The sequence below is a fragment of the Drosophila kikkawai genome, chromosome X (genome assembly GCF_030179895.1).
Source record: "Drosophila kikkawai strain 14028-0561.14 chromosome X, DkikHiC1v2, whole genome shotgun sequence".
Taxonomy (NCBI): Eukaryota; Metazoa; Arthropoda; class Insecta; order Diptera; family Drosophilidae; genus Drosophila; species Drosophila kikkawai.
This window is the reverse complement of record NC_091733.1, coordinates 3,793,635-3,809,250: the sequence shown is the minus strand read 5'-3', so window position 1 is coordinate 3,809,250 and position 15,616 is coordinate 3,793,635. Positions and strand designations below refer to the sequence as shown.

At 42.4% G+C, this 15,616-nt stretch overlaps 1 protein-coding gene across 1 annotated transcript in view; it reads right to left on the bottom strand.

Annotated features, from left to right (window-relative positions):
• Positions 1-15,616, bottom strand: part of kl-5 (male fertility factor kl5) — an 871,112-nt gene that overhangs the window by 659,420 nt on the left and 196,076 nt on the right. Inside the window, exons 6-8 of the mRNA XM_070288586.1 lie at positions 10,358-10,623; positions 9,738-10,305; positions 9,570-9,682 (exon numbers count right to left, since the gene is read on the bottom strand). Of these exons, the coding sequence (XP_070144687.1) occupies positions 9,570-9,682; positions 9,738-10,305; positions 10,358-10,623 (947 nt within the window). The remainder of the gene's footprint in view (positions 1-9,569; positions 9,683-9,737; positions 10,306-10,357; positions 10,624-15,616) is intronic.

Below are 15,616 nucleotides of genomic sequence, written 5' to 3'. Positions count from 1 at the left end.
CGAGAGAGCAAGCTGCGCAAGAGCGCAAGCTGCGAGCGAGAGCGCGCTGAGGAGTGAGAGCGCGAGTTATGATAAGAATGATGGTAGAGATGTCCCAAGTGGTATTTTGGGAGTTGATATTCCTTGTATGTATAATTATTCCCAGAGAATTAAACAATGCCGTCTGTATGGTTTGCAATAAAAAATCGAAGTGAAGTTTTATTCTTAAAATATTCTTATCCAAACCTAAACGTTTATACATCAAACTGCTGACCTAGCGGGTTGGAATTGGAGCGGATGCATAATTGGGTCTCGTCTCGGGTTTCCGCAGTGGCTCGTTGTATATGTTTAGATGGCAACTTTAGTTGCCAATACATTGTTGTTGTTTATTGTATGGGTTTGTTTGGCCGCCACGGGAATGTGCTGAGGCTGTCTAATTGGTGGACAGCCGAAGGGGTTTCGGCGGGGGACCACCGAGGGTGTACGTCGAGGTGGTAACTCGCGCTGAGGAGCTTTGAGGAAGCAGGAGCGCTTCGGAGTCGCGCGGGGGGGAAACGAGAGCTCCTGACCTGAACATTCCGCCCCCCTTGCAATCACTATGGGTTGCAATAAAGTCTGCTCCTCCTTACGGCGTGTGACAGGCCCCGGACAGGACCCATCCAAACACGGTGCTTTGGGCCACCGGCAATCCATCCTGCACTTTCAGGAACCCAGGCTGCATAACTTTGGGGTACACATCCGCACCCAGGATGACGGAGATCGTAGCCGGAAGGTAGAACCGTTCATCAGCCAAGGTGATGTCCTTGAAGTAGGCCCGCACAGTCTCATCCAACTGTCGGATCGGAGTGCGGACGCGCACTTGAGGCTCCACTTTGAAAACGAGGTCGAGCCGGACATGGGCGTTCGTTTTCGAGCCGACGGTGGCTGAGCAGATCTGTTCAGCACCCACCGCTGTCGTTGCAAGTCGCAAAGAGGTCGCCAGCGACGCGTCAATGCAGCTCATAGGCGTGCATGGGTCGATGAGCGCTGCTGTGTCGAACACTCGCGTCCCGGTGTCAATCCGCACCAGAGCGGTCGGGAGGAGGTTCACGCTGTGTCGCTGAAGCAAAGTGGCCAGTGAAGGCCCTGTCGGAACTCCCTGCGTGGCGAATGCCGCGGTCTGTGGAGAGGCCGACGAATGCCGTGGAGAGGCCGAAGAGAGTTGAGAGGCCGACGAAGAGCGTTGAGGCGAGGCCGCAGAGCGCCGAGGAGAGGCCGCCGCGTGGTGAAGAGAGGCCGACGAAGAGCGTTGAGGTGAGGCCGCAGAGCGCCGAGGAGAGGCCGCCGCATGGTGAAGAGAGGCCGAAACGTGGTGGTGAAAAGCTCGAGCGCGACGAGAGGGCGGCGTCAACTGACGCGAACGGCATAAATACCGCGGCTGCTCCTACATATGCAGCAGTGTGTGGTGCTCCCCGCTGCAGATCTTACACCGATCGCCACGGCGGCACGCTCCATCCGAATGCTCGTGAGCCAAGCAGTTGGCGCAATAGCGATTCGCGAGGACCGCGCGGAGCCTCTTTTCGATGCTCAGCCGCAAGAATCTGCGGCACTTCCGTAGAGGGTGGACTCCGTGGCAAACTCGGCAACGGTAGGAATTTATACCTCGTGTACGTCTGCTCTCCATTTCGACGGCGCTACGTAGACGTGGGAACATTGTTTGTAATCTGGAGTAGGATACAAAAAAGAATTAGTATGGAGTCGAAAATATGACTTAGAACTAGCGAAAGAAGCAAACTACGGAGTGAGGATAGGGCTAGTTATTGAGATTTTTCGGGGGTTGCCCCCGGAAGCAATACGACTTTTGCGACAGGGCGCTTAACGATTCCCCGAGCAGTACGAATATTCACTACTCGGACATGACCATCGGGTCCGGGATACACGGAGTCAATCCTGCCGAGCCGCCACTCATTGGACGGCAGATTATCGTCCTTGATTATAACCATCTCGCCCACCTCGAGATTTCTTGTGGGGACTTGCCACTTTGTTCGCTTGTGGAGCTCCTTGAGGTACTCTTCCTTCCATCTCAGGCGGAATTGCTGATGAAGGGCCTTAAGGTGCTGCCACCGGTTGATAATAGAAGTTGACGCACCCTTAATTTCGGGTTCGACGGTGGCGAGAAGGGGTCCACCTACGAGAAAATGACCTGGCGTGAGTGCCAACAAGTCTGTGGGGTCTTCGGACATCGGGGCGAGTGGACGCGAATAAAGACAGGCCTCAATCTTGGCCAGCAATGTAGAAAGTTCTTCGAACGTATACTTTCGAGTGGCTGTGGATTTATAAAACAGCGTCTTGAAGCTTTTAACTCCAGCTTCCCATAATCCTCCCATGTGCGGGGCTCCTGGTGGTATGAATTGCCACAGGAGTTCCTGGTGACTATAAGCATTCGTCACGGACTCCTTGACAGCTTGCAGAAATTCACGCGACAGCACTGCAGCTGCACCAACAAAGGTCTTCCCATTGTCCGACTGAACTTGTCGAGGGCACCCTCTTCGCGAGACGAATCGGGCGAAAGCTGCGAGAAATTTCTCTGTTGTGAGGTCAGACGTAGGCTCTAAATGGATGGCCTTCGTGGAGAAACATACAAACACCAACACATAGCCCTTGGTAATCAGGCAGGCTCTCCCGGTGTAGTTCTTTATATCAAACGGTCCGGCATAATCCATGCCCGTGTACGTAAAAGGCCGCGAAAAGGACGTTCTTTCTTTTGGTAATTCGCCCATGAGTTGGGTCTGCAACTTCTTTTTGTGGATCACACATATTTTGCAGGAGAAAATTACAGACTTGACTAAGTTCTTGACCCTTGGTATCCAGAATTTTGAGCGGATCAGGCGTACCATTAGCTGATTACCGCCGTGCAAGGAGATGCGATGCGTAAAGGATACAAGGAGACGCGCCAACTGACAGTTGTATGGAAGAAAGATCGGATGTCGTTCATCATATTGGAGGACTTCGGAGGCCGTTACCCGACCACACGCCCTGATGAGGCCGTGAGGATCAAGGAAGGGATTCATGTTCTTAATAGAACTGGATGCTGGAATTGGCCGCTTTTGGCTCAGGCAGGCATATTCAAGCGCAAAGTATCTGCGCTGTGTTATGAAAATTAGGAGTCGCTCAGCTGTGGAAATCTCTGTATTGGATAGCTGCAGCTCGCCTGGAATAGGTCGTTTTTGCGCGCGCTGGATGAAGCGCTGAACATAGGCGAAAACTCTTAGCGCCTTGTCGAGCTTGGAGAACCGCTCGAGCATGTCCTGCTCCGGGCATGCTAAATGGCAACGTATGGGTCGCTTCTCGATGTCGATGTCGGAAACTGATTCATAAGTTGCAGGCCAGGAGTCTTGTGGCTGAGTTAGCCATGAAGGCCCATGCCACCATAGCTCACTGGTAGCTAACTCTTCAGCCGCTACTCCACGACTGGCTAGATCTGCTGGGTTGTGCTCGGAACGCACGTGAGACCACTGGCTGGCATCAGTATTTTGAGCGATTTTTGTGACTCTGTTTGGGACGAAGGTCGTCCACTGACATGGTGGCTTGTTCAACCATGCCAGCACGATAGTGGAATCAGTCCATAGAAAAGATTCTATACGACCGAAAGGAATCTGAGGCAGAATTGCAGTCCACAAGTCTGCCAGAAGGACGGCTCCACACAGTTCTAGACGCGGGAGCGAAACGGTTTTTACCGGAGCGACTTTGGTCTTTGACGTTAGAAGATTTGCTGAAATGATTCCATCACGCTGGATGCGAACGTAAATCGCTGCGCCATAAGCCTTTTGGGAGGCATCGCAGAAACCATGGATTTGGACTTGTACACCTGGTTGAAAATGTACCGAACGCGGGATGCGAACTTGGTGGAGGAAACTGTAGCTCCGAAGGAAATCATGCCAGCGATGTAGTAGTTCTGCAGGAAGAAACTCATCCCATTCGACGCTGGCTAACCAGATATCCTGCATCAGAATTTTGGCCTGAACCACAAATGGGGAGAGCCACCCAGCTGGGTCGAACAATTTCGCGATTTGGGATAAGACGTCACGTTTCGAATAGTTTGCCTGAATGGTGACCTCTGTTGGGACAAAATAGAACTCATCCGTCGTAGCGTTCCACCGTACTCCCAATGTCTTAGTGGTGCTGACCTCTTCGAGATCAAGAAAATCAGTCGAAAGTAGATGCTCTTTAGGAAGTGCTTTAAGGAGCGCACGTTCATTCGATGTCCACTTGCGGAGAGGGAATCCAGCTGAGTCCAGAGCTGCTTGCAGCTCCCGAATGGCTAAAATAGCTTCAGCCTCTGTATGGGCTCCTGCTAGCACATCGTCGACATACATATAATTTGAGATTATATGCGACGCCCGTGGGTATTGGGCGTTGACATCGTCGGACAATTGTTGCAGTGTTCGTAGGGCCAGGAAAGGGGCACAATTCACTCCAAACGTGACCGTCTGAAGCTCGAAGTCGGATATATCCCCTTGGCCATTTCGAAAGAGAATTCTCTGAAACGGAGTGTGTTCTTGGTTTAGGAGAATTTGCCGATACATCTTGGTGATGTCGGCATTGAAAACGAATGTAAACGTCCGCCACTTCAGGATTTGAAGAGTGAGATCGGACTGCAGTACTGGCCCTGGATACAGAATGTCATTAAGGCTGTTCCCATTGGAAGAAGGACTGGATGCGTTGAAAACTACGCGAACTTTCGTGGTCGCACTTTCGGGCTTAAATACTGCATGATGGGGGAGATAGAAATTTATCTTGTCGGTATTCGGAGGCACGGGCTTCATATGTCCAAGATCTATATATTCTTGGATCACTGAGTCATAAGTGTCTTTGAGAGCGGGCTCCTTCTTCAAGCGCGTCTCATTCCTCAGAAACTGTGCAAGTGCGGAACTCCTGGAATGCCCCAAGTCAATGTGCTCTGAATCTTTGAAGGGCAGGGATACTATATATTTCCCGTCGCAGGATCTGGTAGTTGTTCGGACGAAAAAGTCTTCACACAACTTGTCCGTCTCCTTTACCAGTCTACATGGAAGGTCCTCCACCTCCCAAAATTTTGTGAGAAGTGTTTCCATGGTTGCTTCGGACTCTATGGATATTTGTGTGGTAAAAGACGAAACCCTACTAGTGGTTGAAGACAATGGGCCGGTCAAAATCCACCCGAAAATGGTCTCTTGCGCTAATAAGGACCCACATACGTTTGGCCTCCAGCCCGATAACAGGACAGACGGAAGAATATCCGCACCTAGAAGAAGGTCTATTCGAGACGGCTGGAAAAACGACGGATCTGCCAATGGCATATTTGGCAGCCTATCAAGAATGTTTCGGTCAATTGTGCTTGTCGGAAGATTGCCGGCCAGGTTCGGCAGCACAAACGCCGTCGTGTCGATCTTGAGCATAGGTTTGGCCGGAGTGCCCATCTGGAAATGACACATTTTTTGTGAGACACCGGAATTGGCTTGGTTGAGCCCTGTGACTCTTGTTGTTACGGCTTGAAATGGAAGTTTAATCCGGTTGGCAAGCCTCTCAGAAATGAAAGTGCCTTCGGAGCCTGAATCTATCAGGGCACGTGCTGGAAAATTCTCTCCTCGGTGGCACACATGCACTATGGCCGTACCTAGAAGTACTCCTTGTTGGTTGGAGGCGAAATGAACTGACGTGTTTGAGATTGGCTGCTCTGGAGGGTGAGCCGGCGCTGTGCTAACAGCGTTAGACGGAGTGTCTTTGTGCAAGAGCGTATTATGCCGTCCCCTGGATGTGAAGCAACTATGCCTGCTCGGGCATTCACGAAGATTATGTCCCCTTGCAAAGCAATTAAGGCACAGCCTCTTCTGTCTAATGTATGATGCTCTTTGTGGTTGAGTCATCTGCAAAAACCGCGGACAAAGCCGAACTGGATGAGGCTCTCTGGAGCAGAGATCACAAAATCGTGCGTGTGGCCCGACTTGTGTCTCGAAGGTATTTACCCTCCTCGGTTGTGTACTTCTGGGCTCCCTTGAATGCTGTGTGCTGGAAGAATTAGGTCGGACATCCTCAATTGCTTCTAACGTCCGATATCTCTCCTCGAGAAAGGAATTCATTTCTTCCCAGGCTGGGATCGCGGACTTATTGGTCAAGGACTGCTCCCATAACGAGAGAGTGACCTTTGGCAACTTGGAGGAGATTAGAAAAATTAGAAGGCAGTCCCAATTTTCCGTGGAAATTTGTGAATGCTCGAGGGCTATCAAGCACCCTTGGATTGTGCTTTGCAGATCTTTCAAGGCCGTGCCTGATTCACTGCCTAGGGTCGGAAGACTAAACAAGATTTTTAGTTGGCTGTTTACCAACAATCGCTTATTTTCAAATCGATCCTGAAGCGCTGACCACGCGGATTGGAACCCATCATTAGTCAGCGGAGACTTGGCCACAATGGCGTGAGCTTCACCGCTAGTTTTGGCGTTTAAGTGGAAAAGCTTTTCCACTGGAGTCAACCTGGAATTGTTTACATAAATGGCCGTAAACAGGTCACGAAAGGTGGGCCAGCGCAGATAATCTCCGTCAAAGATCTCGGTATCGCATGGCGGAAGACTGCAACCCCTGGAGAATGTCTCTGTCGGCGGAGCTGTTCTTGGCGGTGAAGTGGGGACGGACTTACGGGCGATGTCTTCATTTAGCTTCGAAGCACATCTTTCGAACACCGCATAGCAGTGCTCATATTTGTTTTGCAGTAACGGAAGATTTCCGCTACCTCCATCGCGAAGAGCTGCTCTGGAAGCGGTTTCATACTCCCGTTCAACCTTTCCCCATAAGGATTGTATCTGATCCAGACGGATCTTTAAGGTAAACAAGTTAGGCTCGGAAGAGGATGCCGTAAATATCTGGCTTTCAAATTTGCTAAGACGGTCACTAGTTTCTATGAACTCAAGCAAAATAACGTCTAAAGTGGTCTTGGCTTTGGATCTCAAATTACTTGCCGGTCCCGCGCCCGTGTTTCTCGGACTCGGTTCCCGCCTTTGACTTCCATCTGTTGAAGGCGCTAACTGCGCTGCCTCCTTCTTCTGACTCGCGTCTTGCGGAATTGGTTCTTGTCCTTCCGACATTTTTTTTTTTTTTTTTTTTTGATTGGATTGGCAAGAATATGCCGTAAAATTCAAATGTTAGACTTAGTTGTGGTCAATACCGTCAACTAAAAACGCCGAAATAGAAATGTGAGACGGTAAAAACGAAGCGAATATGGATGGCAAGAATATGCCGCGGAACTAGGATGGTAGATGGTAGATGGTAGAATTAATCAATCTCTGAATTAACCGATAAAATTCAAATCGTAGAATTATTTGCTCCCAATACTAAATTGCCGGAGTAGAAATGTGAGACGGTCAAAACAAAGCGAAAACGGATGGCAGGAATATGCCGTAGAACTCGGATGGTAGATGGTGGATGGTGGAATTAACCAATCTCAGAATTACACGTAAATAAACTGGAAAAAATTTACTTGACGTAGATGCGACGATAATCGAAAAATTATTTGTAGTGGAGCCAATATTAGCTGGAGCAAATGCGACGAGAATGGAAAATTTATTTATAATGGAGCCAATATTAATTGGAGCAAATGCGACGAGAATGGAAAAAATTCAATTGTAGTGGAGCCAATATAAATTGGAGCAAATGCGACGAGAATGGAAAAAATTCAATTGTAGTGGAGCCAATATCAATTGGAGCAAATGCGACGAGAATCGAAATTTATTTGTATTTATAAATAATTGCGGAATGGAACTGCCGAGTTGTTTATTATTTTCGTATTTAATAATAACCCAATAAATGCAAAGAAAATATATATGGAGTACCCTTGACAATTGCGGATATTTATCGCGTGCAAACTTTAAAAAGTATTAAATGATCAATTAATTCGTTAATTATTAACAAAAAATATTAATTGTATGGAAAAAAGCAATTCGATCGGAATGGTGGGATCGGAACACCTGACACCTTTTTTCTCAATTCAATGTTCGTTGTAAAGAATGTAAAGCTCTTGGTTATGTATGTATGTATGTATATAGATGTCGCGTCGGCAGCGGAACAATATAAGGCGCACCAATAAAATGCAGAAAAAAGACGGACACTGGCTTACAAATTTTGTTTTAATATTTTATTCTTTATTTATTATGTTTTTATTTTCTTGGTTTTAAAATGTTGTATGTAACTGTATGTGGAATGTATGTACATACATATGTGTATGGGGATGAAAATATAATGTGTAATATATATATATTATATGGAGAAAATATAATCTGGATTTATAATATAATAATATGTATGTATATATATGGATGATAGCGGACTGTATTTTGATTATTAGTAATTTTTTATTATGGAATTTTATTTTCTATCGTGCTTAATAAAGTAAGCCGATATGTATGGACATATGTATGTAATTTTTATTCTTGTGTCGGAACCGTTTTGTACATTGATGTACGGATAAATGCCAATATGTATGGAGGAAAGCGGATGAAAAAGAATATGGCGACGTGTAAAACGGAGACGGATTGAAAAATTTGCCAATTTTATGAAATGGAAAATAGGAAATGGAAAATTCCTCTACTGCCGTTGTCAGGAAAACTCGCTCTTGGAGTCGACGAGAATTAATCCTGCAGCAGAGTGACCGAAATTACTACTGCTGAAGACCGGCAGTGAGGGGGCGACGGAATAATTCGTACTTATCTTGGAAAAATATGACACGCCGAGAACTGCTGGTGTGGAAGGAAACAAAAATCCGGAATCCAAAAATTCAAAATCCAAGAAAATCCGGGAATCCAAAATCCACAAATCCGGCTCGAAGGACCAAAATGTCGGCTCGAGGGGGGGGGAAATTCAATTTCCAATATCTCCAGATAAGCACAAAGTTAGTTTTGTAACAACTCCCGCGCCGCAGTCAACGAAAACCACCGTAGAAATCACCGAAATCGCGAAAGGGAAAATCACCACCAAAAAGAATACCGCAAGAAAGTAGTAGGCCGGGGGGGCGTGGTTATTTTCAATGTTAACGATCCGCTTTATTGGAGTTCTAATTAGGAATTAAATAATGTACAAATTGGAGTGAGAGATTAGACCCGCCGATCGCCCAGAGTCGAAAAGCCTCCGCTAGAAGAGCGAGAGAGCAAGCTGCGCAAGAGCGCAAGCTGCGAGCGAGAGCGCGCTGAGGAGTGAGAGCGCGCTGAGGAGCTTTGAGGAAGCAGGAGCGCTTCGGAGTCGCGCGGGGGGGAAACGAGAGCTCCTGACCTGAACAAGAACGATTATTTTGAAAACAAAGAACAAAAAAACCATTGTATTGATGTACATCACCTTAAAAGATTCCGAAACTCGTATTTTTTGCACTTGAAATACATATCTCAAGAACGTGACGTATAGGATAATTTCTGTAGCCAAAACATTCGGAAAAGTATATTCCGATTCTTGGTTCTTTTTTTTTTTAATTTGATCGCCTCATGTTATGGAGAGATACATTTTGAGACAAAAATATACAAATTAAATTCTAGCTGAAATTCTAAAATACTTCTATTGCTTAATACTTGTATACGGCAGTATAAACTACTTACGGATATTCATAAAGCTCGTGTTCCTTGTGTAATGCGGTGACTCGATATCTAAGCTTTTTTAAAAATGATACGGCGCCAGACACTTTCGGAAAGCAATCATCCGTTGGCAGTTCCTATTTGAAGTTATAATAAGCTAATTATCGGTATATACTATAAATATAAACTCACATTTACTCCCATTAACGTAAATATATTCTTGAACTCATTGAAGTCTTTTTTTACATACATTATCTCCTCTTCAAAGTCGTCGATGATAACATGCATAAACGGCTCGATATGGTCTTTAATTATGGGTCGAAGCAGAAGAGACCCCGCCAGTAGGAGATCGTGTGTATCTTCAAGTGCTTTCTCTAACTGAAATGAGACCATGCGCTCCATTATATCCGTCTTTGCTTTGAAGATGAGCCGATCCTTTTCAAAATGAGAGTGCTCTGCGTCCGGGTCTATTGGGTTGTATTGGATGTTGGTCCATTCCCGGTAAATGCTGTTGTACTCTTCAAGAATCTTCTCTAATGATGCAGTTATTTGGCGACCCTTTAGACCCCCTATTACAATCTTTTCTAACTTTTGAAAGTCACGACCTGTATTGAATAACTCCTTTAGCTCTTCCATACGAATAATAAACTTGTCTAACCGTCCGAATATTTCCTCTGGGTGCCAAGTCCAGTCTTGAGAATTAAAAGTCGTACCGATTTTAAATTTCTTAAGCGAGTTACGGCATTCCTTATAGACGGATCTAATTGGAAGAATACGTTGAATTAAATTTAATATTCACCTTTCCTACTCACTTGTAATAGTCAAGGTGCTGTATATTTGTATCCACCTTTTTATAGGCCTCGTCTACATCCCCTTGAAAAATAGAATCAGGTTCAACAGTTCGTACAACGCATTCAATAACGGAATTATGAAACAAGTTAAAAAACAGAGTCATATTGCTTAGAGTATGAAAATAACGGGAGTGACCCCAAACTAATCCAACCGTTAACATCAATGGGCGGATATCCTGCCGATTATCGTCCATGTCGTTAGACTCAAATTTGTCCATTTTTTTTTTCTAAAATTAGAAAAATAACATAAAAAATGAAAGGATGGTAACTTTTGGGACTCAACATTTGTATACCAATGGACCACATTTTTTTTATGACAAATAAGTCAAACAATATATGATATAATATGATATAAATCCAATAGAAGTAAAATATTACTGCAAGTAAACAGACATTGCTTATACGTAACCAAAGTTAAGTCTGACGCGCGATGCACACAAATATATATAAACGTAGATAACATAAATGAAATTATTACAATTAATGAGACATCACACACGCATATCTGTAGATATAAAAGAAATATACATGTCAACGCAAAAAGACAATCAGGAGATAACATTTTGGCCACGATAGGATTCTTGCAGAGTGTCCGACCAGTATGGAATCAAGAACCAACAAGCATGACACAGCTAGCGTACTAGGGGCAATAAAGGTAATAAATCTTGTTGGAATTATTCCAAAATATAATGGCGAAATGTGAAAATTAGAGAAGTTTATATCGGCTGTTGAACTGGTATTAGGCCTTATTAAGGGAGAGAATGGTCAAATGTGGGAATAATAGCACTCCGGACAGTAAGATAGTAGGAGCAGCAGACAAGGTCTTAGACTTGGAAGAGACAGAACTCATTTGGTATCAGATAAAGAAAATATTATTTTCCCATTTTAAGGACAATAGATCTAATCATGGGGTTGATTCACATCAAAGAGAAAAAGTTAGATGTGTATACCAAGGTTATGACCTTAAAGAACAATCTCGAGAGCCTCGATAAGTCCATCGATCAGAACATAGTATTATTTTCTCGGCCTACTGTGCGTCGGCAAACGGTTGTGATTACTGGCAGTTCAACGTCGCACAGTAGCGCCTTTTCTCATGTTACGTTGCAAAAATCATAACTTTTGAACAAAACAAGATAACTAAATAATTTTAACGCCATTTGACAGGTAATTGTTGTAAAATTTACATTTGTATTGGAAAATCTACCACGCCCACTCATTCGCCTTTTCAAAGGGTATTAAATTGAAAATTTTTTTTTCAATGAAGACAATTTTAAAAAAATTTATTTTATTTAATTATTTATCTTTATGTTAATGTATTTGCTTAAATAAAAATTATTTCAAAATTGCACAAAAAATTTTACTTTTTTTTTTAAATTCCAAATGTAACCGCCACAAAACCATGAGCTCTGCAGCTAGTATTTTTGTTTTGGTTTGTATGAAATTGTGGCGGTATTTTTTTATATTTCACCCTTAGTTGTTTAGGTTTGTTGCTTCGCAATGCCAGAGTCGCAGCTGGACGCAGCCGATCTAAACGGATTCTGATTCAGGAAAGATACACGCAGTGCGTAGTCATAGTCTAGTTGCAGGCTCTGGGCAGCTTCAGAAATTATAGACTACTTTAGCCAGAAAAAGATGAAAATAATGGACACCTGGCAGGTAGCGATTTACATGTACAAGCGCACACAAAACTACAATTTTTTTTAAATTTGGATAAGAGTTAATGAATGTAACTGTCATTTAAAAAAAATCATGTCTATTAGTTATGTATCGACTAATTTACCTATTTTTTGTTGTATGACGCATACACGAAAAAAAATCCAATAGAAGTAAAATATTACTGCAAGTAAACAGACATTGCTTATACGTAACCAAAGTTAAGTCTGACGCGCGATGCACACAAATATATATAAACGTAGATAACATAAATGAAATTATTACAATTAATGAGACATCACACACGCATATCTGTAGATATAAAAGAAATATACATGTCAACGCAAAAAGACAATCAGGAGATAACATTTTGGCCACGATAGGATTCTTGCAGAGTGTCCGACCAGTATGGAATCAAGAACCAACAAGCATGACACAGCTAGCGTACTAGGGGCAATAAAGGTAATAAATCTTGTTGGAATTATTCCAAAATATAATGGCGAAATGTGAAAATTAGAGAAGTTTATATCGGCTGTTGAACTGGTATTAGGCCTTATTAAGGGAGAGAATGGTCAAATGTGGGAATAATAGCACTCCGGACAGTAAGATAGTAGGAGCAGCAGACAAGGTCTTAGACTTGGAAGAGACAGAACTCATTTGGTATCAGATAAAGGAAATATTATTTTCCCATTTTAAGGACAATAGATCTAATCATGGGGTTGATTCACATCAAAGAGAAAAAGTTAGATGTGTATACCAAGGTTATGACCTTAAAGAACAATCTCGAGAGCCTCGATAAGTCCATCGATCAGAACATAGTATTATTTTCTCGGCCTACTGTGCGTCGGCAAACGGTTGTGATTACTGGCAGTTCAACGTCGCACAGTAGCGCCTTTTCTCATGTTACGTTGCAAAAATCATAACTTTTGAACAAAACAAGATAACTAAATAATTTTAACGCCATTTGACAGGTAATTGTTGTAAAATTTACATTTGTATTGGAAAATCTACCACGCCCACTCATTCGCCTTTTCAAAGGGTATTAAATTGAAAATTTTTTTTTTCAATGAAGACAATTTTAAAAAAATTTATTTTATTTAATTATTTATCTTTATGTTAATGTATTTGCTTAAATAAAAATTATTTCAAAATTGCACAAAAAATTTTACTTTTTTTTTTAAATTCCAAATGTAACCGCCACAAAACCATGAGCTCTGCAGCTAGTATTTTTGTTTTGGTTTGTATGAAATTGTGGCGGTATTTTTTTATATTTCACCCTTAGTTGTTTAGGTTTGTTGCTTCGCAATGCCAGAGTCGCAGCTGGACGCAGCCGATCTAAACGGATTCTGATTCAGGAAAGATACACGCAGTGCGTAGTCATAGTCTAGTTGCAGGCTCTGGGCAGCTTCAGAAATTATAGACTACTTTAGCCAGAAAAAGATGAAAATAATGGACACCTGGCAGGTAGCGATTTACATGTACAAGCGCACACAAAACTACAATTTTTTTTTAAATTTGGATAAGAGTTAATGAATGTAACTGTCATTTAAAAAAAATCATGACTATTAGTTATGTATCGACTAATTTACCTATTTTTTGTTGTATGACGCATACACGAAAAAAAATTCGGAATCCTTGGGAAATTCTCTGTCGAATTTGTATGGTTTAAAACGATTTTGCGGTTATGAATTTTCCTTTTTTTGCAACGGTTTTTGTTTGATAGGCGCTATTGTGCGTCGCATCTAGCGATTGCTGTTGACAATCGATTGTGGTTGCACTTCGATCAAGTAAGGTGCTCGTTAGCGGGCGTTGGTAGTCGGTTGTAGTGATCGACAGCTTAGTGCAGATTTTGCTAGTTCGGTTCGACGATAGAAGAATGTTAAAGGGAAACTCAGGAGCGTATTAGAAACGCTGAGGGCTAAGAAATTCAAAAATAATAAAAGGATTGTCATATGTTAAAAAAATCATATTCCGATATTTGACAAACAAAAATCACGATATAAATATTTAATTTTTTTTTTTTTTAGAAAGTATCGTGATAATGATATTTAATATATTATAAACATCATACAAAATCATCGACAAACCGTATGTCATTCGACTGAGTCTCAAAGCAATGATACTAAAGAAATCCCGAAACAAGAACAGGAAAAAAAAAGAGGTCTAGGCAACAGAAAGAGAGGGACACAGGCAGCTGGTCTCAGCAATAGTGGGGAGGAAATACTCAACCACTGTTTCCAATGCCGAATATGAATTGATGGCTAGGATTTAGATTTCCTAATCCGATGATTGGTAATCCATTCAGAATGGACCACTTCAACAAAGGGATTCTTCGGGTTATTTCAAATCATATCGCAATTTTCAGAATAAGAATGAATTTAAACTTTAGGCAGCAGACAGGCAGTGTAACAAAAACAATTGTAACTAAGACAGTTGGGGATTGAAAGACCGGCAGATGCAGAGGGCATTGGTCAATCAAGAATGTCTAGAAATAATAATTTTGGGCAATCTTACGGATCGAATGAATCTAGGCAATCAAATATGATGAAATTTAAGAACCAGTATAGGCCATTTTACACAGCCCAACTTGTTGATCAAAATTACGTCAGAAAAATTAAAGACAATATTTAAGATTACAAAATATACTTGTTGGTCAAAATTACAGAAAAAAAACAATAAAAAATAATAATCGAAACTGGATCATCCTTTTTGATGATTCGATCCGAGTAAGCTCACCCAGAGTAAAAGAAAAAGTGGCAAGACCCAAAAGACATTAAAACCATCACGCAATCACATGTGGTTGAAATGAAAGCATTTTTACCAATGTTTACGGAATTAGAAGGAGTGGGAAAAATAAAAATTCCACCAGTTTTTCCAAGGGTTCTTAGAAATAGATATACTACAACAGCTAAAGGCAATTATTGACATATAAAATGAATGGTTTTGCATAAAAAAAAAAATGTACTTTTCTATATATAAAGGCAGAGACAAAAGGAGTCTTATGTATTCCGGACACCATGCTAAACAAAACGACAATTACTGCCAGGACAAAGTTTGGTACAGGTTACGAACTACGCGGAAGTAGATCAATGGTTCTTTTTAGAAGAGCCAATGAATGTTGTCGAATACACTTGAATAAGAAAGAGCACTGAGAACTACAGAGAATTTTTAGGAAATACCCAAAGGAATTTAATGAAGGGGTAACTTGTATTTTACAAACATCAAATAAAAACATACGACGGTATTTCAATTTATGCTACACCATACAGATATGCACTTTAGAAAAGACAGGAGGTAAGAAGGCAGTTAGAGAAGTTACTTGACCAAAGAAAAATTAGACATAGCGATTTACCATGGATTGCTTCGGTGTTGTTTGTGCCTAAAAAGAAGAATGCCTCAGGTGAAACGAAATTAAGAATAGTAGTAGACTACAGGAAGCTAAATGAGAAGGTGAAGGAGAGATACCCCCTACCACTTATAAATGATGTATTGGCTAGCTTGCAAAGAGTATAGTACTTCACGACCCTGTCCTTAAACAAATTGAAGTAAAACAATAAGACATTCCTA